Raw genomic sequence first — 27984 nt, 5'->3', positions numbered from 1 at the left:
GGCGGCGCGCGGCGGGGCCCGGACCGGCAGGGCGGGAGCGCTGAGGGGCGGCCGCGTTGGGCCGCTCGGTTCCGCTGCTGCGCTCGTCCCGGGACCCTCTGCGCGCCCGTGCCCGCTGTCTGAGGGCACTTAGCGGACCGGACAGGCAGGAACAGCCCTGGGTGAGACTCAACGCCCCGTCCCTCGACTCGCACCAGGCCTCAGGCAGGGAGGGGAACTTCTGAGGGCGGGAGTGAGGGCACTTGGTTTGCTCAGAGGGGGGAACTCCTCGCGGTTTGCAGCTTCCTCGTGAGGGGCAGAGGAGGGGCAGGCACTGATCTCTGCCCTGTGGGGACCAGTGACAGACCCGAGGGAATGGCTGGAGCTGTGTCAGGAGAAGTTTAGGTTGGATATAAGGAAAGGTTCTTCCCCCAGAGGGTGGTCGGGCGCTGAACAGGCTCCCCAGGGCAGTGGGCACAGCACCAACCCTGACGGAGCTCAAGGAGAGCTTGGACAACGCTCTCGGCCACTTGGTACGAGCTGGACTCCGTGAGCTTTGTGGGTCCTTTCCAACTCAGAATATTCTATGCTTCGGTGATTCTATGAAGGTTATTGCAGAAGGGTTTTAACTCGCTGTTGTTGGTGTTTAAGTCTCTGGTAGTGCCACGTTTAGGACTGACACCAAGGTGTTGCCAGTCGTGCCGAGGTGCAGCTTTGAGCACCTTCAAAGGGAGCGAATCCCCTGAGCCTGCCCGTGCCTTGGTCTTAACTTCCTTGACCTTTCAGCTTTCCAGGTGGCTCCATCATGGATGAAACTGTGGCTGAGTATATCCGCAGAACTGTGCTAAAAATCCCACGGGATGAAATCAAGATGATGCTGCAGAAATGGGACTTTCTCTCTGAGGCACAGCTGCAGACTGTCAACTTCCATCAGATAAAGGATAACATTTCTCAAGAAGTTGTTCAACTCTGTGAGGTAAATCCTCTCCTTTGGGGGCTGTCAGTGACAGACAGGATGCATATTGAAGCACCAGCGAAAAAAATTAATCTTTGGCCCTAAAACAGCATCAAATGGCAGTTTGTAGTCTGTAAAATGCAAACCTGAACTGGTAATATCATCAGTTTTGTGTGATTTATAGGAGTATAGAACTGCCCCATTCTAAGAATGAAAATACATGTTTTGAGCTCTGAATTACACAAGTTAGATAAAAGCTCAGTATGTTGCATCTTTAAAAAATGGGTGTGTTTCTAAGTTGTAAAATAAAGGCTCATTGCACAGGCCTGATTTAAATCTATTTTGTATGGGTAATGACAGCAGTAGTTTATATCTTTTAGACTTTTCAGATTTGTTTGGAAAACTGCCTTGGCTAGAATTACTTCCAGTCAGTGTACTATAAGCAAAAAAAACAAATTATCTGATCTAACTCTGATTTTGGTGCCCCAAGAATCTTTATATATACCAGGAGTCTTTATATATAATATCATAACTCAGATACAGTTATTACTGATATCTCTTGAATTCTATAGCTTTTTGTGTCCTTCCCTTTGAATTTCATCCTCAAAGGTTAATTACCTGGAGCGAAGATCAAACTAAAGGAAAGAAGCCATTAAGTTATTCTCCTGAGATAGCAAATGTCATATTTTAAAATAGCATTTGTTTCTGAAACATTTGTATCTGTAACAAGTTGTGTCACAAAGTTTCTTAAAAATCTTTTCATGCTGTAAAGGTTAAATAAGGAGAAATCAAGTATGTTAAAATTCAGTGAAATACTAGTCAGTGTTGCATCATGTCACAAAATACCCATTAATTATTTTTTTAATTGCTTGTACATCATACCATGTTCTTGCTGCTTCTGCAGAGGAACACTTTAACCTTGCTGAAAGAGTTTTCATTATTGATTTCTCAAAACTCTGTTGTGTGCACCCTGGGACCAGGTGTGGTGTCTTTGAGGAGAGTGTACGAGCTGGGGGCTCCAGTGCAATGCAATTTAAACTACCAATACTGAGAGTTTTCACATGCTAAGCAGTGGGACTGAGCATTCTGGACCTGCAGTTCACCATGCACTGTTGTTCTTTCTAGGAAAATTCTGCAGACATAAAGCAAGCAGCTGTTCTAGACATAATTTGTAAGTAAAAAATTAATTAAAATAGCTTTTTTTTTTTTTAGTAACTTGATAATGCCCTTAATTACATAGTGATTACTGTGGGGCAGTACAGATGCACTTGGTGTAAGCAGATCACATTTTAGATGAATCTTATTGGAGGTGACACCTTGTTTAAAAAAAGCTCAAAATCAACAAAAGCATTTTTGCTGTTTCTGAGGTCTCAATAGATGTAAACTGTTGTAACCCACATCCAGCACACAGTTATAAATACAGAGATATAGGTTTATCTCTAGTGTGCACCAGACCCTAAAGCCAGTAATTCCATGCCCCAACAGGAAATGACAAAGGCAAAACTATCAGCAAATACTCCAGCTGGAACTCTTCACTCCAGTATTAATTCACAGCTTGATTATATAATAGTTTAAATCTCAGGGTTTCTTTTAACAGTCTACACATCTTACATTTTTTAAAGTAACCTGCCTGTAAGAGTATTGTAAAATTCTTTGTTCCTCCAATTACTTTTTGACAATACATTATGTTATTGAGCAATTCCTATCTTTCTTAGACAACCACATCTACCAAAACAAAAGAATGTGGAGTGTTTACCAGATGAGAAAAACAGGTAAAATCTCTTTCCTTGCTTCCTTTCCTTCCTTCCCACAGTTCTCAGCAACTCAGTGCTGTGCTGCCTCGTATCCTACATTTTAAATATAAATATAGTCTCATATGGATTTCTTCTGTAGAGATATTTTGAACATTTTACTGCAGTCTAGTATGGATTTTTCAATGGAGATATCTTTAATGTTTTTAAAATACTTTCTGTTAACTTCTCAAGCAATTATTAGAAATTAGTGACTACTAATTAAATATTAACCTTTTCTCTATATAGCAATAATGAGGGTCAGACTTAACCCACATTTTGTATAAGGTTATGCAACTTCAGCTTTTTCTACTTAATTTTCTTTCAGCAAAACTAAAACCATCTCTGAACTAGTTCTTTTACAGACAATTCTTACTTCTGGGTTGACTTTTTTCCTCATGTAACAGGAGAAGAATTGGAATATTTTGACTTAACAGATTTCAAAAAGAAATTTAAAAGGAGACTTCGGTCAGCCTTGAAAAACGTAAGAATAAATCCATTTTAAGTTTTGTTACACAGCTCTGGTGTCACTGGGTTGTTTCCATAACCTTTCCTCACAGTTTGTGTCGAAAATTAAGTGGAATTATTCATTTGGGAATGATAGGAACTGCATGTGAAATAGGAAAAATGTATTGCCTGTCTGTTCTAGCAACTTCACAATTATGCTGGAGGGAAATAAAATGTGAGTTTGTCTTAAAATGGGACTGACTTCAAGGAAAGCAACATGGTGGTGTCTTCTCATCAAATCTTTGCTGTATTTGAGTGCACAGGTTGCCTCAGTAAGTTGATATTTCTTTGCCTGTTACTCAGTAACAACACACAATAAAAATCTTATCAAACAGCATAGAGGGAGTTGGAAGTAGCCATTAAGCAGGACAAAAGAGTTCAGTTATAATTTAGATTAGTAACAACATTGTACTCATTTCCTTTCAGTTGTGGTTTTGAAGTGGCATTTTGTGATGGCTGTGAGAACTTGGCTCTGGAATTTCTGTACAAAATGACTGAAAAAACACTGTTAACAGCAAGAAGCAGTTTCTAGACTGCAGAAATGAGCATGTTAAGGATAAAATTGGAAGGGAATACTCTCATTTCACTTTTTTACTAAGCAATTTGCAGAAGCCTTTTCTTCCTTTAGTTCACAGGTTTCATTTAGGCAAGGTAATAGAAAATGCCTCTGGGTAATTCCCTGTGACACTCCCTGACACCCAGTGCATTCCCACTGACAACAAACACAAATCAGGCCAATCATCTGCAGTTCACCTCACTCTCTCATAAGAAAAGCTTGCAATATTTTTGTTTTTCAAAAAGAAAGTTTCTCAAAACCCTCGAAGTATTGTTGGCCCAGCAATTTCAACAGTTGATGCCCTAGTTGTGCCTCAGTCAAAAAGTGAGTTGTTGTTTGGTTTGTTTGTTTTTAAAGGGAGTTTTTCTGCTCCAAAGTCACCCAGATTGAGTCAAGGTAAAAACAAGTAAACAAGGAGCATATCTACGAGAATAGGAAAGGGAATCTTCAGGCTTTTGATTTTGTATTCTTGAGCAGTGATAAATATTATTCTGGGGTCTAAAATCACAAACTGATCAACAGTTTAGTTTCTCCAAAAATGGACATATTGGAATTATTGCCACTAACCCTCCATCTAAACAGACATCTTTGTGTGTTGTTATTTTCCCAAAGGAGAAATCAAGGTTTTCGTAATAAGCTGGTTTTATTTTCACCCTTCACAAGAAAATATATATTGACAGGAAGAAAAGTAATATTAGAGTTCAAAAGATGATGCTTCTTTTTATCCCAGTTTGTGAGGCTACTGTTTTTCAGTGGAAATTTGATTCAAATACAGCCCTGACCACACTTAGTGGGCTTTGTTTCTTATCCAAGCAGAGGTGTACTAAATGATATTTGGGGTTAAGAGAGAAGAAAATCTTTATGGCCACCCGAAACGTGTTGGTAAATCCAAGCTTTTCTTTTTCTCTCAGGTCACCATCACCTTCAGGGAATATGAGGATAATGCCATCTGGATTAGGGTTGCCTGGGGAACCCCCTACAGACAACCCAACCAGTACAAGCCCAGCTATGTCGTGTACCATTCCCAGACTCCCTACGTCTTCATCTCGGCCTCGGTGCTCAAGAGCAACTTGCCTCTGCTGTGCCAGGTACACAAGAAAGCTGCTCAGCCCCTGACTTCCCCACAGCCATGGACAGCTGGGATTGTGTTAGCTTTCAAGAGGATGGGTACAGATTCCTCACTTAACATAATTTACTAAATTACTTCTTTTTTTTTTTTTCTCCCTCGTGATAAAAATGGGGCAAAAGCCAAATCTTTGGATCGGTGCATCATGAATAAATTCAGTTCACTAAGTTTTTTACTGATCCTAAATTGTTCTAATTCCTTAGCAAAGTGTAAGGCAGTATTTGATTAAATTGTCTCATAGAAGTTGAAGAATATTACATCAACAGGGTTAAGTTGAAGAATTAAACACCTGAGCTTATCAGGGAATGCTCTTCATTAGTTTTAAAACACCTTTTCTGTTAACTTGTGATCAGTGTTGGTAGTCTTTTTTTTTTCTCTATTTAGCAAACTTCTGCAGTAGTAATTTAAATATTTTATTATTCTGTTTGTTTATTTTTCATCTGATAAGGCTGTGGGGTTTATCTTGTGAATCCTGTGAATGCTTTTAAATATTAACCCGAGCTTAATAACAGTCTATGCAACATTTTTGCAGATATGAAAATCCTGCTGGTTAAAGGGCAGTTGCTTGAAACAAAAACATCACAATGTCTAGAAATACTATATTTTTGACATGTTATAAGCACAGTGGTGATTAAGAATGATGTTAAAACAATTTCAATTTTTATTTAAAGGCCCTGATTATTGCTTCCAATTACCACGAGATCCGTGAAATGGAGCTTCGAAGTCATTCTTTAAACTCCCTTAAAGATATTGTGTTTAAGAGATATAGCCAGGTGAGCCACTTCACAAGTAAATCCTAAGATAAGTCTTGCTTTTTGTTTCAGGCCTAGTTCTCACCCCTTAGAAGGGGGGAAAATTCACCTTTTCCAAGAGACCATCAAGTTAAAATAATATTGAACTACTGAGGTGGACAGCCTTTCTTGAAGGTAAAATTACAATGGGGATGTGATCACTTGGTATCCCACCTGCTCTTTATTATTTTTTATTCCTGATGGCTAAACTCAGGCTAAAAATTATATGAGCAATTCAGTTCTAGGATTTTTTAGCACCATTTCCAAGGCTTCTGAGAGCCATAAGTTGAAGGCTGTTAAAATGGGTACTTAGTCTGCTTGTCCATGTAAAACTTTTAAATAGGGAACTGTTAACAAATATCACAGGACAGGCATTTTTTTTTCCTCAAAATTAGGTTGGCTTTCTGACTTCTAGTACTGGTCAAAAATTGGAAGAATACTCACTTTGAGAATGAGAAGTAAAAAGAAATCTCGAAAGTTCTTTTCAGCTACAGCTTCTAAAAGTGGAAGTGAACTACAATATTTTTTTTCTCTCTCCATTTAGAACTTCCAAACTTATTGTCCAAAACCTCTACAAGGAAGGACTGTAGAACCAGAAAGTGGTATGTATATTTGAAATGTCATTAGTGCTCTTGGGAAATGAGATTCATAACAGGAAGTTTACATATGTCACATTCCCACTACATTATCCATTCCTTGTTCAGTGCCCAGTATCTCACATTAGCTTGTGTTTTTCTCTTGGTAAGCACTGAAAATGTTAAGTGATAGAAACAACTCCCTTATGACAAAAAGATGGTGATGAATTTGTTAAAATTATGATTTTCAAATTTTCACTGGAATAATCTGATCAGTATTGCAGCAGCTGCCAAAGTTGTCTTTCTGTTTTCTCTTCCCTACTTTTTTGCCCTGCAGTGGATTTAAGGATAATTCATGAAAACAAAAGTGAGAAAGAAAGAATCCAGAGACTGAACCAGGAAGTTTTTGGTAATGGTCCCCAACCAATACTCCAATTTGCACAATATAAGGTAATAAAAGCAACCAATTTTGGGGGTTTTTTTAATAATTTTCATGTAGTGGTAGTTAAGCTAAACTTCAAATTGAAGAAATACTATGCTTTTTTAAACTTTAAGGAGGACATTTTAACATAAATTAGTTAAAAGGCTCTCTAAGAAACAGATTTGCATTGAGATTTGGTCAGTCTTAGGTCACGTTTCAGCCTCGTGAACTCAGCATTTTGACTTGTTTTTGTAATAAAGGTAGACTTGGGCCAGCAGTGTGTTGGAGCAGGAGCAGTGAGGGTTATTTGAAGCACATGCAAAGCTAATTCTCTATATAACACCATAATTAGCTTGAGTGATGCACAGGTTTTAGCTGATGATCAGGCATATTGACAATTTTAAGAGACACTTAATGTTTTACAATATTACTGAACAAGCTGCCTCTTCCTCTCAGCAGAAAAACTGCCACGTGGTGGCAGCCTCTGATTTTATTACAACATTGCTCCAGCTGCAATCACGTTCATTACAGATGAGAAACAGCCTTATTGCATATCACATTTAAACGTTTAAATAATAACATATGGAGGAAATGTACTCATTGCTTATAGTCCCTGGTTAAATTTTGTGTTTAACAGCTTGAGACAATGTTTAAAAGTAGTCCTGAAATGGATGTTTTGGATAAAAAAGAACCGTTCAGATGTCTGGTCAAGTTTTCTAGTCCACATCTTTTAGAATCACTGAAATCCTTGGCACCAGCAGGTAAGTGTTCCAACTCTATAAAGTGGAGGGAAAATGCTGTTTTAAATTTTTTTAAATTTAAATATCTTGCATAAGGGAGAAACGTCATAATTTGTTTAGAAACAGATAGGAGTGTAGTAGAATAAAAACATTACCACTTTAAAAACTTATATCTAACTATATCTTAAAATTACTAGTTTGTATATGGATACTCAAGCTGTGGTTTTAGTTTTGTGGTTTAGTTTTATAACACTTGTGAAAGGTAAATAATGGTTGAGTACAGCTGTAATTATTTGTGTCTCTCTCTCCAGGTATGGCTGATGCACCACTTTCACCACTCCTTACATGTATAACACAGAAAGCTAGGAATTATTTTAGAATAAGAGAGAAAAAAGGTTTATTTCCAGACAGTTTTGTAAGCCCTTAATTTTAAACTGGTTCATAGAGAAAAATGTAATTTGTTTTTTACTGCTATTAATCTAAATCATCATAAACTTTAAAATGGACTTTAAGAAAACAACTTATTCTTTGGTAATACCTTAAATTTTTTTCCAACTTATGGCTTCTTTGAATTATTCTCCCCACAGTTGTCTTTAACAGGAATCAGCCCTTCCCTTGACTAATAAAAAAAGTCAATTGCAAAGTTTAAACAGAGATCGTGGTTATTCTAAATTTAAATGTAATGACTGCTCTTAACTGTATTTTTAATAGTATTTGTGAAGTTAAAGCTCCATGAGGGTGCAGTGACAGAGCTGCAGCTGCTCAGTTTGCTGTCAGAGCTGCAGGTGACTCTGAGATTGTTGGTGGCCCTTCTTACTGTGGCTCCAGTTCAGATGGGTGGCACTCCCTGTCTGCAGCTCAGGCAAGTTTTTATCTAAATAGGTGAAGTTTGTATTCAAAGACCATTACAGGGCACGGGGAAGAAGGGACTCTTGGAATATAGATTCCAGTAAGAAGCTTCCATCCAGCTTCAGGGGATATTAACTCAGTTTTCAAAGACCTTCTCGCCAAGGGCAACAGCAAATAACAAATACTTAAGAAGGAAAAATCTGTCTTTGGTATTAATGTCTTATGAAACTTTATCTTGGAGGAGTACAATGAAACAGGCAATATTTTCTTTAGACTATTCCAATTAATATTTGATCCTTCTGAAATCCTTGCACGTTGCCACTTTTCTGTGCTTGGGGACAAGGACTGCAGGATCAAGATGGCAACAGTCACTAATGCAAACAGCTTTGCATTGGAGTTCTTTGGAGTTGGGAAACACTGGGAATGTATAGATAGTTGCTGCATTGGTTTTTTGAGATGGATTTGTTTTTTTGAGATTCAGTTCTTGAGTACAAGTGTTTTTTCTTTAATTCTGTTACCTGGACAGTTTTGTGTGTACTTTGTGTAATGTGGAATTTCCAATTCACTTTGGATACCTCAGTGCTCAGAGGCAGCCTTATTTTGAGAGGTTGTATGGGCATGTTTTTGTTTTCAAACTGTAAATAAACATGTAAATTAAGTCTTCTCATAAAAGTTTGTTTGGCCTGACTTAGAAATACGACTTATCATATACTGATGTTTGGTTTGTTTTTTTCTCTATAACCCACACTTTAAAAGAGGTTAGTTTAGGACTATCTGCTAGTGATATGGTTTTTAGGAATTCCACCTGATTTAAATCTTAGTTTGACAAAATCCTTCATGTTAGGACTCTGAAAGAATTCCAGGTTTTGTGGGATGGACATTGAGTTGGCTCTTACACATCTCACTCACCCTCACAGAGCCTTCCAGGATTCAGGTCCATTAAGATTCCAGTGTGCATTTCACTCTCTGCTACTTGTTCTTCCTAATGCTCTCTCCCAAATAACTTAAATGCCTGAGATGACAATGATTTACCATAAAGGTAAAGTTCCCAAATGCTCTAAAACACTGTGAGTGCCTGGCCTACTGCCTGGGCTTGCCTCTTGTTTCTGGGAAAGGCAGGCTCCATCCCCTTTTTAACAAGCAAAACGTTGGTATCTCTGACTTTGAGAGATATGTTTCATCTCTAACTTCCTGTAAGCAGGGCTATTACAGGAACTGTGCAGCACTTCCAGGCAAGCAGGTGTGTATTTATTAATTTGTCAGAAAACACATCTGCAACTCCTGGGTTCCTTCTTGCTGAGCAAGTGTCCCCATGGAGAAGGTAAAGCAAGGGGGGAATGTGGAGACCAAACTTGTCTTCCTCACTCCAGCTGGTCTCTTCCAGTAAGTTGGAAGTTTGGGGTTGGACTAGATGACCTCTGTTCTGTGATGATCCCAAGCAGCAGAACCACATGCAGCTGTGGGGACAGGGCCTGGGGGATGGACACACAGCCTGGGAGCCCTGTGTATGGCATAACCCTTCCCTGATAAATGGTGCACGTATTGTCCTTTAACTTGACAAATTATAGGGGAAAAGCCACAGTGTTGTGTCATTGGTTCCAACAGCAGTGAATCACAGAATACTCTGAGTGGGAGGGGGACCCACAAGGATCAAAGTCCAGCTCCTGGCCCTGCACAGGACAGCCCCAAGAATCCCACCATGTGCCTCAGAGCATTGTCCAAGCTCTCCTTGAGCTCTGTCAGCCTTGGTGCTGTGCCCACTGCCTGGGGAGCCAGTTCAGTGCCCGACCACCCTCTGGGGGAAGAACGTTTCTCTAATACCCACTTAAACCTCCCCTGACACAACTCCAGGACATTCGCCAGAGAGGAGATCGGTGCCTGCCCCTCCGCTTCCCGGTGCAACCCAATACCCGCAGCCCCTCCGTTCCGAGGGCCGGCACGCGCGTTTTTCCAGGTGTCTCCCTGTTTTCCATGTGTGTCTCCCTGTTTTCCGTGTGTGTGTCTCCCTGTTTTCCGTGTGTCTCCCGGTGTTCCCGGTCCGCAGCTCGGGCTGTTTTTCCCTCGGGCCCCCCTCGCATTGCCAGCGGCCGCCGCTAGGTGGCGCTGAGGGCGGGGGGGCGGGGCCGCGACACGTGCCTCATGAATATTCGCTATCGGCGGCGCCGATTGGCCGCGGGCCCCGGAAGGGGCGCGGGGGGCCGAGCAGTGACAGCAACATGGCGGCGGCGGCGGCCGGGCGGCGTGGCGGGGGCTTGGGGCGGCCCCCCGCGCCGCCCGGGCGGGACGGGCCGCCCGCCGCCGAGCTNGATTGGCCGCGGGCCCCGGAAGGGGCGCGGGGGGCCGAGCAGTGACAGCAACATGGCGGCGGCGGCGGCGGCCGGGCGGCGTGGCGGGGGCTTGGGGCGGCCCCCCGCGCCCGGGCGGGACGGGCCGCCCGCCGCCGAGCTGGTGCGGCCCTCGGTCACCGAGCTGTCCCAAGTGCGGACCAACATCCTGTGCACCGTGCCCGGCTGCGGGAAGGTGCTGCCCAACAGTCCGGCCCTCAACATGCACCTCAGCAAGGCGCACCCGCTGCAGGTACCGCCGGGAGGCCGCGCCGGCCCCGCCGCCCCCGCCCGCTCGGCCCCGCGGGGCCGCCCCTCGCCCTGGCTGCGGGGCTCCCTCAGCGCCGGGGGCGGCCCCAGGGCCTGCGGCCGGCCCGGGTGCGGGTCCGGGGGGCGGCTGCGGCGGTGGCTGTGCCGGGGTTTGGTTCGCAGTGAGACTCGGGGGGGGTGTGATTCCCCACCCTGAGGAGAATTGGGATTCTCTGGAGAGAATCTGAGAGAACTGAGAATGCTCAGCCTGGAAAACAGGAGGTTTTGTGGTGACCTAATTGGGCCTTCCAGTACCTGGAGGGAACTTAAAGGAAAGATGGGGCACGAGTGTTTACAGGAGCGTGGAGTGACAGGACGAGGGGAGTGGGTTCAAACTTAAAGGGAGTAGGTTTAGATTAAATATCAGGAAAAAATTCTTCCCTGTGAGGGTGGTGAGGCCCTGGCACAGGTTGCCCAGAGAAGCTGTGGCATCCCCGTCCCTGGAAGTGTCCAAGGCCAGGCTGGGCGGGGCTTGGAGCAACCTGGGCTAGTGGAAGGTGTCCCTGCCCATGGCAGGGGGTGGAATGAGATGGGCTTTGAGGTCTGTTCCAAACCAAACCATTCTACGATTCCAAACGGGAATAACAAAGTGTTTCTCCTTGTCTCTTGTTTAAATCTCCCCGTGGGAAAGGCCCCTGCAGGTGTGTGTGTGTGCACAGGCTGACCAGTCATGTTGAGGATTCCTCTAAAATTACTTACAGAAAATAACGAATTTTAAGCATTTTTATAAACGTACCCCAGGCAGTCAAAAGTTCTTTGGGGCTCAGCTTCTGTTGTTTCACTTGCTTATCCCTTATCTTTCTGCAGTAAGACTTTACAGCACCACTTGTGAGATGCTGTGCAAACAGGCAGCATTTCCTACCCTTATCAGCTGTCAATCCGCCTTCATCCCAGTGCCGAGAGCTCTTAGGTGGAGTTTTTGTTTGTTTTTTTTTTTAAAAATAGCTGAGTCAAAAAAAAAAACCAAACAGATGGATGCCATTTTGGAAACAAGCCCTCATTTCCATAGTACTGCTGAGAAAACACAGCATGTGCTGGTAGGGGAGGAGAGCCACAGTTCATCAGGCACACATCTGAGTGTGGCCCTTCCAGAAAGATATCCTTGCTCTTCCCAAAATCATAGTGCCGAGCGTGCCAGGACAAATCCTATTCCTGGAAAACTGCGTTCTGAGAGTGCAGCCTCAGCAGCCACACAATAAACACCTTTGTTGTGTGAAATGGTTAATTCAGGAGTCAAGTGTGGGTTCCACGTGCTCGTTGGTGATGAACAAAAGGGAGCAGTGTTCGGTGCACTGGCTGTCTGCTATCTCTGGGATGTTTTCATTTCGTTTGCTGACATGCACTGACAACTTCTGGTGTGGGTTGTGTGTTAGATCTCACGTGTTGGTGTGAGGGGAGGTACAGAAGGAGTTGAAAGTGTTCTCTGAGGTCAGCAGAGGCATTTTGGTTGTGAGCTGATGCTCTGGGAGTGCAGTGCAGCTGGTGGGTTACATAACCCAGGGTATGACGGGTGAGGAGATGCTGCTTTCTCACCCAGCCTCTGTTAACCAGCTCCTGTGCCTTGTGGAATTATAGCCTGCTTCAAACATCTAGTTACTGGATCTTGGGGTAGCTTGGAATAAATACTGAAATGTGGATGGATGTACATTCACAGGAACTTCTTGACTTGTTCTGAGGGCATCGTAATTAAGAGTAAAAATGTTGTTGAGGCTTAAGGGAGGTTAAATATTTTAGTATTGGTATTTCCTTTTAAGAGAGAACTGATTCCCCAGACAAAAAGAATTCAGTAGATTGCATTTGTTAGTGAGACATGAAATTAGTGAAGAGGCAACTTGGCAAATGAGAGGCTAAGAAGTTCTTGGGGAAGGAGAGAAGGTGATACTGCTGAGGAGAAGGGAGGCTGACTTGGTTAATTTTCATGAATAAAAGCGGCACCAGTAGGACTTTTTTGACACCAAAACCCATGAGGGATTGCCATGGCAGAGGAAGGACATTTATGTAGGAAGGTAACGTTATCCTGTAAAAACAGAGTCAAGTGCAGCAGTACAAGGTTATAGTCTTGTGAGGTGATTACAAACAATTTGATTATTTCTGTTACAAACCAGGACTAACTTTTGATGGGGAACACTGGCAAAAGCAGTTTGGTCATACAAGGATGAGCATTTGGGATAATGCTGCTGTGAGAAGGGCAGTCCTAAAATATCGCAGAAGGATGTTCTCTGTCAGTGCTGTAGAGTAAAAATCTGATTTAAATATGTCAAAATGAACCCAGAAGAGCTGTAGAAAAGAACTGCTAAGGATGATGAGTGGCAAGTGTGTCTGACAAAGGGGAATTAGAAGAATTTGGCTTGTTTGGCCTAACAAAGAAGATATGATGAATTGTTGATATATAAGTTTCTATTTTCTAGTTTCTTGGCTTAATTAAACCAATAATAAAAAATGAGAGCACTGGGTATAAAATGACTCAATATCTTAGAGTTGAATTTTTCATTTTAATTTGTTGGTCTTTTGCCTGTACTATTTTATGGGGAGAAGGGGAAGACTTCTGTGTAGTTTAAATGAAGCTGGAAGAGTTCATGTGAAGGTAAGGATTCTGTGGATTCCTGGGATAGCAGGAAGGCTGTAGTCAGTGGTGCACTGGAAAGAGTAGCATACCCTTGGGGTAGGTTACCCACTACTGCACTGCCACAATAGTTTTTATAATAAAAATAAATGCGCTTCTCTCCATGTCCTATTTAGTAAAGAAATGCAGGAGCTTCTGCTGCAAAAAAATATGTTTTAAATACTTGGTTACAGTCCACTGCAGCATGATTTTAAATGCATCTTTTGGAGTAAGCCTTGCTGTGGCAGGAAGGCAAGATGTCACTGAGTTCACCTTGGCTAAGTGGTGGCCAGGATTGTTAATTCCCATTTTTTGTGGTGTTGCCACAAGCCATGTCAGCATTCCTTACAGTGCAAGTGCCTGCACTGGGAGGAGTTAATTGAACATGTATCTGCTGATAATTGTGGTGAGTGGATATTGTAGAAATGTGGAACATAAAATCAGATATGCAAGGAAGGGACTTGTGAGAATGTCTGAAATATGACTGGCCAGGTGGGGTTTGAGAAGGTGCAAGATTAATCATCAGGAGGATTTGGAAGAGGTGAAAACAAGATTACTGTCCATATAGGGTTTCTTATATATGTAGAGTATCTCTCAACTTGCCACCACAACTTTGTTGTGGTCTGTGCCACCAAAGTCTGTGTTCCAGCTGTTAAAAAAGCATCTCACTGATGTTCATAAAGCTTTTAAACACTTGTTATTCTATGCCTTGATATTTCAGTAGTTTTAAATAACCTGATTGTGGTTTACCTGTTCAGTGCCTGCACGTTTCCCATATTGGCTTGTCATTTGTTGGGTTGTGGCATTAAATATAACACACTTAATAACTTTTTACTTAGGAATAAGTAACTCCAATTGCCACTTAGTGTATTGATTTCATCTGCAGTGGGAGAGGCCAAACATAGCTTTGACTTAAAAGCAAATCTTTTTTTTTCTCCTCAAGACTTCAAGACTGACTTCGAATCAAAATGTTTCTGGGTAAACTCAGGGTTAAAAAGTATAATTGGGGCTGGAACAACTAGATTTGTTTGAGTCATGTTCCTGTTTTGGGCAGTGGCTGCAGGAGGTACAACAACAATCACAGTGATGATTCAGCAGAGATAAAACAGGCCTGTTTATGAATGGGCTGTCCATGGGGAAAACTGCTGTACATAAAGATGCTTAGAAGGTTAAAATGTTACATGGTTAAAATGTTACATGAAAACTCCCTTTCTAGAGGCTTATTCCACGTTTTCATGATGAAATGGCAGCTGATTATTTTGGTCGAGAGGCTCTAAACGTCGCTTCTTTGGCTATGGTCTGTCACTAACACAAATGAACGTGCAGCAGTGTCAGCAAGGAGCAGTGTTGGGTGTGTGGAAACATAACTGAAATACTGCTTGAAGGGATTACATTTTACACAGAGTGCCTTGGCTTGAGAGGTGATTTGAGGGAAAACAAAATAATCTTTGAAATATCCCCCTCCTCAGCTTTTGGAAGGGAAATGAAACGACCACCAAGGCAAGGCAGGAGGAGCTCAGAACAGAGTTGTTGGGTTCTGATTAACTCTGATGGGGGGTGAGCAGTGACCCCCTTTGTGTCCTGGCAGCTGAGCTACAGCCTTGGTTTGCTTCCCATTGGAGAACTCTTGTGCTCTGTGGGTTCTCCAAGTTTGGTGTAATCTGTGTAAACACAACAAAGCTGCAGATCTGCCCAAGGAGGTGTTTGGGGAGTGACCTTGCACTGCCTGTGCTCACTGCCACTGTCCTCCTGCTAAGGGAAATCAGGTGCAGAGTTCAAACAGGGCACGGTCTGGTAGATTCTTCCGTGAATAATCATCTTGGGGATGCCATCATGGACTACTGTAACTGGCTCTGGGGATTTGGTTGGCCTCCTGTTCAGTCTTGAGATGTGAGGAGACTCACAGCTACTCTGAGCATCAGATTTTTAATAGTTCACTTTTAATTTTTTGCTTAGACACAGATACCTGATGCTTCCCCTGAGACTCTTTCAGATAGGATATGTCTAGAGGTACACACCTTGTCTGGTTTCCACAGCTGTGTCCTCAGTAGCAAGAGGTTCTATGTGGTTGAACAGTCTGGACAATCCCACTAATGTATCCTGTTTATATGTATTTTTGAGGTCCTCTGAGCAAGTTATGTTGCTTTCTTCTGTTGTGTGCCTGTGAGGGTCAGTGAGACAGATCTCATGGAAAGTCCAGGTGGAGTGGTCCCTTAGTGTTTGGAGGTTCAGAGTTTGCATACCAGTTGTTTCGTAGGTGTGAGATTTGGTTTATGATGTAAATTAAATGGCAGAGCATACTTGGCATTTTTCATTTTATTACATGTAAACTCTGAGTAGTGGCAACAGAATTCCAGCATCACAGAAGTGTTGTGTTACACAGTGGAGCCTCAACTACTGTGCTACTAACCAGTAAAACCCATGGAATCAGCAGTCTAGTGTATTATCTGTATGGAAAACTTTTTTTTGGATCAAAAAAATACAAAATGTGGATTTAATTAGCTTGGAACAGTGAGTATCCTGGTAAAAGTGAGTAGTACAGTACCACTACTCCACAGAGCTTGTTGTAATTGCACTTGGTACTTTTGATGGGATTTTTGCAAAGTGGCATCCACGGGGGAAAAGCTCCATGTGAACTTTCAAATAGCTTAGGAAAGTGCCTTCAACTCATTGAGGTGTGTGAACTCAGCCAGAGTTGATGTGTATTCTGAATATAGTCTTTAAAATGCAAACCCCTAGAATCGTCAACTTCTCACCTGGTTCTTTTTCAGGATGGAAAGCTTAATGCACCAATAAGGAAGGGGTTGAAAACTTCACAGAAATTCTACTGCTGTCCTATTGAAGGCTGCCCTAGAGGACCAAACAGACCATTTTCCCAATTTTCTCTTGTAAAACAGGTATTCCTGTTTCCTGAAGTATTTTCACACTGGTTTAGTCCTGACTGTCTCTACTCTGCTTTTGCACTCAGATATCATCAAAGCTTCTCAGCATATCTGCAGAAGTTAAAGAACTGTAGGCAGAAACTCCAATGTGCATGTGGTTAATGAATTTGCATGTTTGCATGTTGATATTAGAGGACTTGAACCTTTTGATCAGGCAGATGCCAGTATGTTCTGCTGAACTGGAATACGGCCCCTCTCCACAAATTAGACGGAGAAAGATCAAAGGAGGGGGGGGGAATCACAGTAGCAACCAATAAAGGTTTAAAATGTGGCTGATGCTTTTAACTGCTTTTTCAAGTGGTCGAGAAGGGAGAGTTTCTCTCTGCTTTATTATCAAAATGCATTTGTTTATCAGTTACCTGTTTAAGAAAACATGTAAGACTTGTTTTCTGAGTGAGTGAGCACAAAGAGCTGGTGCTGCTGGTGCTTACCAGCAATGAACTGGGGAGACTGTAGGGTTGGAGTGGCTGGCACTTTGTGCCATAAATGAAAAGGAAAAATCTTGGTGTTTGCTCTGGTGTTGACCTGTATGACTTGAGATTATTTGCTCAGTTGTAGATCTTCAGGAGTGTGCACATGTTGCTACATAGACTTACTGTGCTCTGTAGCAAGATGGATCTGTAGATTTATTAATCTTTTTCCATAGGAAGCTTTCAGTGGCTTTAAGACAGTTAAATATTTTTCTGTGGTTTAAGATACATCTAGCACAAGCAGATTTGCCAACTTTTAATTCTTTCTGTAGCTTTCTTTAAACTTGTAACTTATTAGTAGTAAGACTTTAAAGAAAATCGCTGCTCTTCAGTGCTACTTAACAACTAAAAAATTGCAAATATTTATGTCTCCCCTAAACATGATTTTCTTTTTTTTTTTATCTTCACAGCAGCTAATGTTTGCTTTCCCTTGTGTGTTCTAGCACTTTATGAAAATGCATGCCGAAAAGAAGCACAAATGTGATAAATGTAGTAACTCCTATGGCACAGAATGGTATTTGAAACGGCATATAGAGGTCTGTGGCAAGACTTTCCAGTGTACCTGTGGGTGCCCCTATGCCAGCAGAACAGCATTGCTGTCTCACATTTACAGAACTGGCCATGAAATCCCTGCAGAACACAGGTAACAGTGAAGCAGTTCAGTGATGGTAACATTCACCCCCAAGTGCTGTGTCTCCCATGTGCTGCCTCTTTGTCTCCTTCCTGTTGGTTACATTGAAAATGGCTCACGTTGGCTTAGCTGGGGAGCAGTTTGCAGTTTCTTTGTTCTGGGGCTTTTAGGAGTTTGTGTTTTGTTGGAGGCAGTGGCGATTTGTCTGATCAGTAAGATCAGGTTTCCCTGTGTATAAAACAGAAAGCACTGATGACACTGCACTGCCTGGCGTGAGCGCTGATGGTTCTTGTTGCATCTGTTTTTTACAGTTCCTTGAGAGTAGAGATGATTTGTAGATGTTTATAGCTGGTCACTGAGGTGTGGAATGCAGTTCAGGTTACTTTCTTTTATAGTTTAGTTGTCTTTGCAATTATTAGTGGATTCTTTTTTTACCACCTATTTTTGTATGTTTAGTTCCACAGTTGTTTTAACGTGTGCATATATTTCATAAAGGGCACTCTGCTTTCTGAGGCCTAGACTGTCTTTCTTGGAGGTTCAGCTGCTGCTAAATTAAGTTTTGAGTGAAGGAGTGCTAATTGTCTGTCCAGTTTCTAGACCTTTACCTGTACACTGATTTTAAGAGCCCTGTGCCTTCAGTGCTTAGTCTGAGTTAGCATCAAAATAACACATTAAACATCTTCAAATCAGAGTGCTTAATGTGCAAGAGGCAAGAAACCATCTAAACTTCCACCTCCATTTAGAAATAGGTCTCCATAAAAAAGGTAGCCTTTTTTCTTTGTTTTAAATGAATGAGGAATGACGTTTAACAAAACTGAACTTTATGGTTGTCTTCTCATATCCACCCTCATCTGTAACTTCAGTTTGTATTTTCAATGCAGTGATGCAAAAGAATGGAAGGCAGATGTTCTGTGCTTGAAAGAAGTATAAATTATTGATCTCATGTTCACAGGGATCCTCCCAGTAAGAAAAGGAAAATGGAAACCTCCGCACATAATCAGCAGCTGGCAGAGAAAGCAAACGAAGCGTTCATCAGTACCCACAGTAATGCTCCTGGCACTCAGGAACTGGAGTCCTCTGAAGTGAAAGCAGTGGCCTCTCTTGAAGGCTCCCACAGCTCTAACTTCACAAACCAAATGCAGCCCAAATGCACCCCGAAGATGCTTTTGCCCAAGCCCAAGGTGGCTTTGGTTAAAGTCCCGGTGATGCAGGTGGCTCACTTGCCTGTTTATGTGTCTGCAACAGACCCTTCTGTCAAACCTGCTGTAGTGGCTGTTGATAATCAAGGTTCAGTTGTAAGTACTGTTCATTTGCTGCCTCAGTCTATAGGAATTCTGATTCCAGCCCTGGAGGCAGAGACCCTTGTGTTTAAGGACAGTATGCCTGTGTCAAAAGTGACAAGTGCTGGTGATCGGGAGCCCGTGAGCACTGGTGTGCAAGTGGAGCTGGATAAGGTTACACCAAGTAACACAGGGCAAGAGATGGGCACTGTTTGTCACAAGAACAAAATTTCTTCCATAAATATACAGACTGACTTATCTTATATTTCACAGAACTTTGTCCCAGCTGCAGCCTGGACTCCCAACTCTTGTGTGTCCTCCTGCTCTCAGACAGATCTGTCCTTCAGCTCCCAGGTTTCCTTGCCCATCAGTGTGCAGACACAGACACTGCTGCCTGCTTCCAAACTGACTTCATCCATAGCTGCTCAGACTGATGCTTTCAGTCAGGGGTGTTTCCCAACGTGTGGCGTTTCTAGAGAGACTCAAACCAGTAGGACACAGGACTGTATTGATGGAAGAGTTCAGATGGACCAGGCTGTCATGTGCAGTGACATCTTTGACAATGTTCCTTCGTCATATAATGTTTCTACTCACATTGATCTTCCAGAAAACAATTTAATGCCTGCAAATATAGATCAAACCTTGCTGCAAAGAACTAATTGCAAGAGCCTGAATCAGGACACGGTGAAGTCTGAATCCCTGATCAGCTTCACTACACAGACTAGTATACTTCCACCTCAAAATACAACAGATAATCAAACCCAGACAATGGACCTGCTAAGTGATCTGGAAAACATCTTTTCAGGAAACATGTCTGGCCAGACACTGGATAATCGTGGCCTTTTGTCTGAGACGAGTTCTAATGCTGACACACATCTGCCATCTGGTCCCTCACAGAGCACAGGGATAGACTTCGACATTGAAGAGTTCTTTTCAGCATCCAATATCCAAACTCAGACTGAAGAGAGTGAGCTTGGTACCCTAAACTCTGAGCCAGTTTTGGAGTCACTGGACATTGAAACTCAGACTGATTTCTTATTTTCAGATAGTGCCACTCAATCCTATAACTGCCGAGGCAATTCTAACTTCTTAGGTTTGGAGATGTTTGATACACAGACACAGACAGACCTGAATTTCTTTTTGGACAGTACTACCCACCTGCCTTTAGGAAGCATTCTGAAGCAGTCCAGTTTCTCCATGAGCACTGACTCATCTGATACAGAAACCCAGACAGAAGTGTACGTGGCTACTAAAACCACACCTACTCAGAATATTGAAAGCAAAGTCCAGCTCAGCAGTGCTGAGACACAGACTATGGACAGCTGCTTTGAGAACCTGGGCAGTTTATTCCTCACCAGCAATGAGACACAGACAGCAATGGATGACTTCCTTCTGGCTGACTTAGCCTGGAATACAATGGAGTCCCAGTTCAGCTCAGTGGAAACACAGACCTGTGAAGAGCTGTGCTCCTTGTTCCAGAGCTCTGACAAGCCCAGCCACTGAGTGCTACGTGATATAACTGTTCCCTGTGGTTTGAATTTAAGTTATTGGGGTGGGAGATAATGGCTTTACCAAGTGATCCACTTCGCATTATTGAATGTAGTTGTCATGAGCAGTTGACCTAAGAGACTTTTCATGCTGAAGGTACTCTCTTGAATATGTAACTTTACATAAACTATGTGTGTATAAATGGGGGGGAAGGGAGGGGGCTGTAACATGTTGATGTACATTTGAACCTTAAAAATTATGTGGTGCCTATGTTTTTTCCTCAAACTTCTTTACAAAGCTGTTACTGCTTTCATTTAAATGGAAGAACTTTTTGAAGTTGTTCTCTCTATCTCTCTCTATTCCTGGCTTACATGCAGGGTTCCCATGTGCTGGACCAAAACCCTGACCTGTTCAGTTGAGATGCTTCCCTGAACTTATGGGGGAGGATTCTATTTTTAGTGTAAGCTACTTCTGTTTACTTTTTTTAGTAGCTTGTATTTTAAATCCAGCATGAACATAATAAGCCGTATTGTCTTCTTTTACTTTCTGCCTTCACAGCTCTTTCTCCTGCATAAGCTGGCACTTCCCAAATACCTGTCCTACACACTAGACACATAGAGATTCTCAAATTGTTGAACATATTTATTATTAAAAATATCTAGAAAGCAGTACCTTTTTTTTTTTCTCTCCCTGAGTGGCACTGATGCCCTTTGAAGGGTAGGAAAAGAACTTGGAGTTCATAGTTCTAGGGAAAATTAGTATGTAGTCCTTTTAGCTAAGGTAATAAATGGGACTAACATTTTTAGAGTCTCCAGGGGGGATTTGCTTAAATTATTTCTGTCTGTAAGATACAAATGTTACAATGTGTGTGCCTCAGAGACTGGAATCATTTGTTTTTGCTGAAGTTCTCCTAGCTTTATTGAGATACAAGTTGAGAAATGTTACAGTGGTTTATACCTCTCTTACCTTAACAGAAATCTTTAAAAATGGGAAATTAAATTCCTTAAAACACTCACTCACCTCGACTCCTGTTTTTGGACTTCCTGCTTCCAAAAACAACTGGAATCCATACAGCAGAGCTGGGAAATCAGCTCACAGAGGCCCTTTCAGAACAGCTCTATCTTGCTTTTGCACGTTGATTCGCAGCCCTCAGTTCCTGCAGCTTTTAGAGCTTCCCTGAGTGTAGTCAAATTCACACAACCCGATTTTTCAGACAAGAAACATATGACCTCTTGGAATCTTTTTTTTTTTAATGTTTATTTTGCCCCTCCTGCCACTGTTTGTGGTATTTTTCACTGGCGTGAGAATACGTGAGTTGTGAATGTATGTTGGAATTTGGCCTTAAGTAATTTTTATCTCTTACTATAATATCTGTGAAATGTAGGCCTCTGGTTTGGTCCTGGACAGGTTTTAGCTTCTGTAACCTTAAAGGAAGGAGAAACCTCTTTGTGTCAAACTCCTGGGCCTGTAACAGACTTTGCTCCTCCGTTGTCAGAGGAGAAGTGCTGGCTGTGTATTTACTGTGCAGCCCATCAGCAGATGGATGTCCAAGCCTTAGGTTTTGAGGACTCTCTATGCTTTGTGCTGCACATTCTCAACTCAAGGATGTGGGAGTTAAGTTACTCATCCATTGCAGGCAGCTTGTTTTGGTTGAAAATGAGCAGTACTCTTCTTTTTTCCTATTTTTTGTCTCTTCCTAACACTCTTTAAATTGCCATAGTTAACATGCTGATATGGTGAGCATCTCGACCTTTACTGGAAATAATTTCTTTATATTAACCCTAAAACTCCCGTTTTCCTCCTGAAATCCCAGCTGTGTTGCCTGTTTAATTTTTCAGCGTTTCTAGGTAGGAGTTCAGACACTTCCAGTCTTTGGCTGAAGAAACTGCAGAAAGAAATCTTGAAGTTCCCCAGGAGCACAGTAATTCTGCTGTGGGGAAAGGCCCCCCAGGTTTCACAGTGTCTAGAGTTCTGATCTGAAAGGTGGGATATATTAAAAAAAGGAAGGCATCACTTGTAATTTTGTTTCCTCTGAAGATATGACTGGTTTATATTTACCTGCTTACTCTGAAACTGGGAAATAAGATAACAAAATTAGGTTAATTTATTCTATGTTTTTTCTAGCAATGTTGCATCTTTACATTTCAAAATGTTTTTCCTTCTCCTTTCTTCCCCTGGATGGAATACCAGAGAACACTTCTCCATACCCAGACTTCTGTGTTTCCCACAGAAATGCCTGAAAGAGGAGGTGTTACTCTGAATTTGGTTGGGGAAAAGGGTATTTTCCTCAACTGGCAGAAATGAGAAACTTCTTTACCTCTGAATGTAGAAAGTCAGTCCTTTTTTCTGCAAGAGAAGGAATCTTAGGTGCTGAAGAGCAGAATTGCTGAGGGGTTTGAGTTGTAGCCATCTGAGAGACCAGCTGGCATTTAAATTCCCTTGAAACTCATTTACAAATTAGAGTGATAATTGCCACAGTTCTTAATTCTTAACATTGGGGACCTCCAGAAAAAAAACCCACAGGTTTGTGTGGACAGCCTTACAATGTAATCATTACCCAGTTATTGTACTTTGTAATTAAAAGTATTTATGAGCTTTGTGTGCTTTACTAGAATGTGCACATCAGAATTGTTTCACTCATCCTATGGGTTTAAAATAGTTTGAACTTTAATTCGGTGAACACAGTACCACAACATGAAATGGTTTACTGAAAGTGCAGTACTAAGAGGTAATTAAATATGTCTGCACTGTCTTAGGGAAGTGGCTCATTCTGACCAAAATAAAGGTTTTTCTTCGCAAAATTGGTTCTCCATAAATTATTCATAGAAGTCAGAAACTAGTCTGGATCCTGTGTTGCTGGCTTAAGTCACTCAGTTTGCATTCATTAAGTATTTTTGTGAAAATACTTCAACCAGACTTCACAGTGTGGTGAATCCCACAGTAAACATCATGAAACCTGATCTGAAATACTGTGCCTGAATATTGCGATTCCTTCACATCTGAACAAGTTCTTGAAAAAGGCTAATTTTCTGTTTTCACCATGATTTTAAAAATAAACTTCAGTCAGAACTATTTCTTGGTAGAACTAAAATGATACTTATCTCCCTTTTTCTGCAGTTTGTCTCTGATTTGGTTTTCAAGGCACTGTCTTATTGTAAGTATTGGTCAGCAGTGACTTACTCCTTTACTTACTCTCTTCTGTATCCTCTGCTGCCATTAGAGCTGCTCTTCAGAAAGTAACATCAGATTCTCCACAGCCTTTTAGCACAACTGTGTATCTGGAAGTGATACTAATGTTACTTGTGCTTACTCTGTGCATTTTCTGCTTATTTCCATTATGCTGTGATTGCTAGATCTTGATCTGGGTGCCTGTGTAATGCTATTCTAAAACTGAATTAGTAGTTTTGTAGTTTGATTTGAGCTTTTCTTTAGTATATAAAGATTCAAACAAAGGAAACAGCAAATTTGGGACTTGCATTCTATGAGAGCATAAGCACAAACAAGCTGAAAAATGAAACATCTGTCTTGTTGCCTCCCATATTTGTTTGTCACAATGCTAAAAGTTTGTATGACAGTAGATGTTTCTTCTACTTGTGGCTTTATTTGCATCTATTTCTGCTAATACACTTTTAAATACTTTCTGCTGGGGGTAGGGAGGGAGTCCCCCCCAAACTCTTTGTGTTGGCCTAGAGAAATTGGTAGTTTTAAGTCAGAGTTTGCTAATGCTACACATTCTTAGCTATGCAAAGCTGCTTGTGTCTAGAAAATTTTAACTTCCAAAGCATATGAAAGCATTAAAAAAAATGTATATATACCTGCAGCTGTAAATAGCTGTAAACCAAGCCTTGTGAGACCTCATCTAGTTTTGAACAATCCAATCAGTGTCTGTAACTTAATGTATGTAACTAACTCCTCACAGATTTTTATTCCAAGGCTCATACAGAGTCATTTTTTCTGTTGAAAACAAGAGGCTGAATTTCCCTGTTTGTCACACGGACCTTGATTGAGTAGGGGCAGCAGAACAAAGAATGCCTTCCACTGTTCTCAGTCCTGCTCCTGCTGGCACGTGCTCACGGGCTGAATTGATTTTCTTGAGAGGCTGGGTAGAAATGTAAGTGTTGGCAGGATTGGGGTCTTAAGGGGTTAGGAGATTTTTTTTTTTAATATCCTTTAAAATGTAGGGTAAGTCAATAGAACTGCTACTGAATCAACTTAGGGTGCTCAACTTGCAAAAGAACATGTTCCTGAAATGACAGCTCAGAGGTGAACCAAATGTACTTGCCTTTGTTGTTAAGGTTGTACAGCTTCCTTTGCTTTAATATATTTCTGACATGTGCTGGTTTTTTTAAACATGATCTTAATGTACAATTTACTGTTCCAAATACATTCACACCAAAATGTTGGTAACATTCTGGGCCTTGCAAGCTTTTTTTCATTCCTTTTTGGTTTAAGGTGCTGCTATGATGTGTCCTGGTAGAATGGACCTCCTGTGAAGGGGCTGCATTTAGTAATTATGAACACTAAGAGGATGTTCAATGGTAGCAAACTTCAGTGCGAGGTGCAAACACACATCCTCTGTTTCTTTTGTTATTTTTTAAGAGTTGATGTGATTTTCGAGGTGTGCTGGAAGGACTTGCTGCTTAGGGCACGACTGAATTCTCCTGTTAAAAATGCCATTGCTATGCAATGAACAGAACCCAGCCCTGAGCCCTGCAGTCGGGGTTGGAGTTTGTGTGAGGGAATGTTTGTGTTTGTGTGAGGGAACGTTTGGGTTCGTGTGTGTGGCTCCTCCACTTCCCCACAGATGTCACGGACAGCCCAGAAGCTCCTGAAGGAACTGCTGAGTGGAATAACAGAAGTCCCTTTATTTGTGATCCTTTTTCATATGCTGGCTTTACAGAACCTTCAACAATATGATAGATGACCTGTGGTGATGCAAACTGTGCATTTCACAACAGCCAGTGCTTTACATGCCTGCCTCAAGCACCTGCATGCAGAGCTAGAGTGACAGCACTTCTATCTACAGGTACTTGCAAGTGCATCTATGATAAAGCTAGATATGAAAGCCATATTTCTACAGCTTAAAGAATTCAACACCTGATTAGGATCTCATTGAAACTTGTGATTATTTTGAATGGATGAGTAATAAATCTCATGGGTGAGTCCTTCCCAGAGCATGTGTGAGGTAACCTCAGCAAGGCTGAGAAATGTCCTTAAAATATTTTTCTTTTCTTCACCAGTGGGATTTTTTTATTTAGTGGGCAAATTTAGTTTCCAAAGGATGTTCATGTTTAATTCTTGCTGTTTAAGCCAGTAAACTTGCAATGAGCAGACAAAATCAAGCATTCATTTCTTAGACCTATTTTACAAGTGACAATCCCAAAGAAGGAATGTTGTCCTAGTAACTGTGAAACTTTTAAGTACATTATTGCATGCAGAGAAAACCTTGTGCCAAAATACTGTTTCATATTTCCCTCTGTTGGAAACTGAAGTGTTACACAAAGCTACGAGTAAGTTATTCACGAGTATGGAAACGTTTTGTTCACAAATGAAGCACTTATTTAGTCCTGTAAATTTTGGAATAAAGTTAACTTCAATCAATTTTTGCCTTCTGTTTTAATGGCCATGGTCTCCTGCCTGCAGAGGCCTGGGGGGGTTCAGTGCCTATTGGCAAGTAGCACCCATTGCTCCTTGACATCTTACCTTTTGAATTGGTAGAGGTTCTGTACATTAAAACTATTACAATGTCAGTCCTTGATCTCTAGAGGTGGCAAAAAGGTTCTCCATCTCAAAACATGCATTTTGCATGTGCAAAATGCAATCTTTAATGACCTTGTATGTGCAGTGGAATGAAAAGCTCTGCAGTTTCAGCTCTCTGACAGGTGCTTTCTACAACAGACTCTCGGGACAGGATTCCTTTGCCTTCTTCCTCAGCCTTACTATCCACCCCTCCTGTAGTTTTTAAGATCTCCAGTGTCATAACATCAAGTAGAAATTCAGCTGCCTTGGGATGATTAGTTTTCAAAGTACCCTCTAAAATTACAGTCCTCTCTAACAGCTTACATTATTTTGAAATATATTTTGTATAACAAAATATTGTTTGGTTTGAATATGGGTGATACTTTGTCCCTTTTCTTCCTGTACAGTTCCCATGCTTAGCCACGACCCCACCGTTTTCTGTTAGTTGGAGGATACAAAATGCTGATTTCTATTGTTCCCTGTAAATCTTGTGTATGTGAGTCAGAGGAGGTGACTGAGCTCCATCAGCTGTAGCCATGAATGAAGCATTCCCAGATGGACAACAGCAGGCTGTGTTCAGTCCTGTCATGCCCCAAGGTGAGCATTTACACACAGCAGCATTCAGGTGTTTCCAGAGGGGAGTATGGCATAAATATCTAGAAACTGAATTCCTATTCAGAGCATTCAAAATTATGGAACAGTGAGATGTATAAGATCCTTTTAGGACTAACAGCCCTATTCCCCTCATAGGGATGATTCTGCTTTAGTTTGTGTTTATGAACTGCTTTCTTGCCTGCTGCTGCTGAGAATTATTTATTCTGTTGGCAGTGAGAGTGTCCCTGCCTGGTTTGGGTTCAGTTCCTGGATTTCCTTCACTTGAAGGAATTGCATGCTGGCAAGCTGATTGTTTTCTCTCAGAACAATGGAATTAGAGGCACATTTTCCTTCTGGCTCCAGGATTTGACAGCAAGTCCTCTGGATTTAGTCCTTTGAAAGTTTGGACCTAAAACAATGGGAGAAAAATGTTGATTTAACTTTCAGGTGTTCCATCATTGTATTTTTAATTGTTGTCAACAGTTCACTTGTTGTGTTTTGGCACCTTGGATGCAGGAAGCACTTCTGGCTGGTCCAGCCCTTAACTTGATTTCCTTTCCTTGAACAGGAATGGTGTTTTTCTTGAGAGGACTCACACAAAAACAAGAAGCTGCTGTTTCCTGTGCTAGAAGAACCCAGTGTGTTCAAGGGCACATCACTTGATTGACTTAAGATGGCTGAAGTGTGGATTTGTTTCTTTATGTTCTAGGCCTTTACTCAGCAGCTTTTCTGGCCTTTTGCTCCAGGTCCTGTAGCAATAATCAGTGACTGTGGTTCATAGGAATGTTATCTTCCATCAGGTTGTAGTAAAATCTCTGTCTCATCTGTCTGATTTGACACTGAAAAACTACATTGATGCACATATTTATTGGTAAAAAAAAAAAATAAAAATACCTTGAATTCCTCCTTCTGTTTTAAAGTGGAAATCATGTGCCATCAGGAGCTTTGCACAGGTATTATCTCTCCCTATCCCAAGTTTTTATCAGAGCATCAAAAGAAGGGAAGAGTGAGTTGCAATGAATCCCTGTTCTGAATGCTGAGTTGAATTGCAGTTACCTGTGTATCTGTGGGAAGTGCTGTTTTATTTTGTATTTTGTTTAACACAAAAGCAAAAGACAACTTGATCTGAAAGTCCCTTATCTAGTATGAGCTGAAACAAGAATAAGTGGCCACCAGAATGCAGAGGGTACATATTAAACAGAAACAAGCAAAGAACACATTAATAGGATTTAAAAAATGAATCTACTTAGAATGAGAAAGAAAAAATGATTCTGTCAGTGCCACCACTGTGTGATTTCCAGGTCATTTCCATTTCT

At 41.6% G+C, this 27984-nt stretch overlaps 2 protein-coding genes across 3 annotated transcripts; both read left to right on the top strand.

Annotated features, from left to right (window-relative positions):
• The first annotated feature begins 25 nt into the window (after nucleotides 1-25).
• Nucleotides 26-8950, top strand: CENPN (centromere protein N). Its single transcript, XM_017821016.1, has 11 exons — nucleotides 26-161; nucleotides 766-955; nucleotides 2060-2105; nucleotides 2650-2706; nucleotides 3132-3208; nucleotides 4699-4875; nucleotides 5585-5686; nucleotides 6249-6306; nucleotides 6617-6729; nucleotides 7338-7461; nucleotides 7752-8950. Exons 2-11 carry the CDS (start codon nucleotides 785-787, stop codon nucleotides 7865-7867), a joined length of 1041 nt encoding a protein of 346 aa, XP_017676505.1. The 5' UTR covers nucleotides 26-161; nucleotides 766-784; the 3' UTR covers nucleotides 7868-8950.
• Nucleotides 8951-10636: 1686 nt separating this feature from the next.
• Nucleotides 10637-25936, top strand: ATMIN (ATM interactor). 2 transcript variants are annotated; one of them, XR_001875808.1, is made up of 5 exons: nucleotides 10637-10866; nucleotides 16296-16421; nucleotides 17380-17579; nucleotides 18520-20491; nucleotides 20713-25936. XR_001875808.1 is itself a non-coding variant. In XM_017821023.1 (4 exons), exons 1-4 carry the CDS (start codon nucleotides 10648-10650, stop codon nucleotides 20348-20350), a joined length of 2376 nt encoding a protein of 791 aa, XP_017676512.1. In that variant the 5' UTR covers nucleotides 10637-10647; the 3' UTR covers nucleotides 20351-25936. The 2 variants fall into 2 exon arrangements, 1 of the variants encoding a protein (XP_017676512.1); XM_017821023.1 differs by having other exon boundaries at nucleotides 18520-25936.
• Nucleotides 25937-27984: the final 2048 nt, after the last annotated feature.

This window comes from Lepidothrix coronata, unplaced genomic scaffold (assembly GCF_001604755.1).
Source record: "Lepidothrix coronata isolate B3197 unplaced genomic scaffold, Lepidothrix_coronata-1.0 Scaffold87, whole genome shotgun sequence".
In the NCBI taxonomy this organism is placed as follows: domain Eukaryota; kingdom Metazoa; phylum Chordata; class Aves; order Passeriformes; family Pipridae; genus Lepidothrix; species Lepidothrix coronata.
This window is presented reverse-complemented; position numbering and strand designations above follow the sequence as displayed.

Coding starts and splice junctions, on each gene's coding strand:
- CENPN (XM_017821016.1), top strand. CDS start 785: ATGGATGAAACTGTGGCTGAGTATATCCGCAGAACTGTGCTAAAAATC. Junction 2,707..3,131: donor TTACCAGATGAGAAAAACAG/GTAAAATCTCTT, acceptor CTCATGTAACAG/GAGAAGAATTGGAATATTTT. Junction 7,462..7,751: donor GAAATCCTTGGCACCAGCAG/GTAAGTGTTCCA, acceptor CTCTCTCTCCAG/GTATGGCTGATGCACCACTT.
- ATMIN (XM_017821023.1), top strand. CDS start 10,648: ATGGCGGCGGCGGCGGCGGCCGGGCGGCGTGGCGGGGGCTTGGGGCGG. Junction 10,867..16,295: donor GCAAGGCGCACCCGCTGCAG/GTACCGCCGGGA, acceptor GTTCTTTTTCAG/GATGGAAAGCTTAATGCACC. Junction 17,580..18,519: donor GAAATCCCTGCAGAACACAG/GTAACAGTGAAG, acceptor TCATGTTCACAG/GGATCCTCCCAGTAAGAAAA.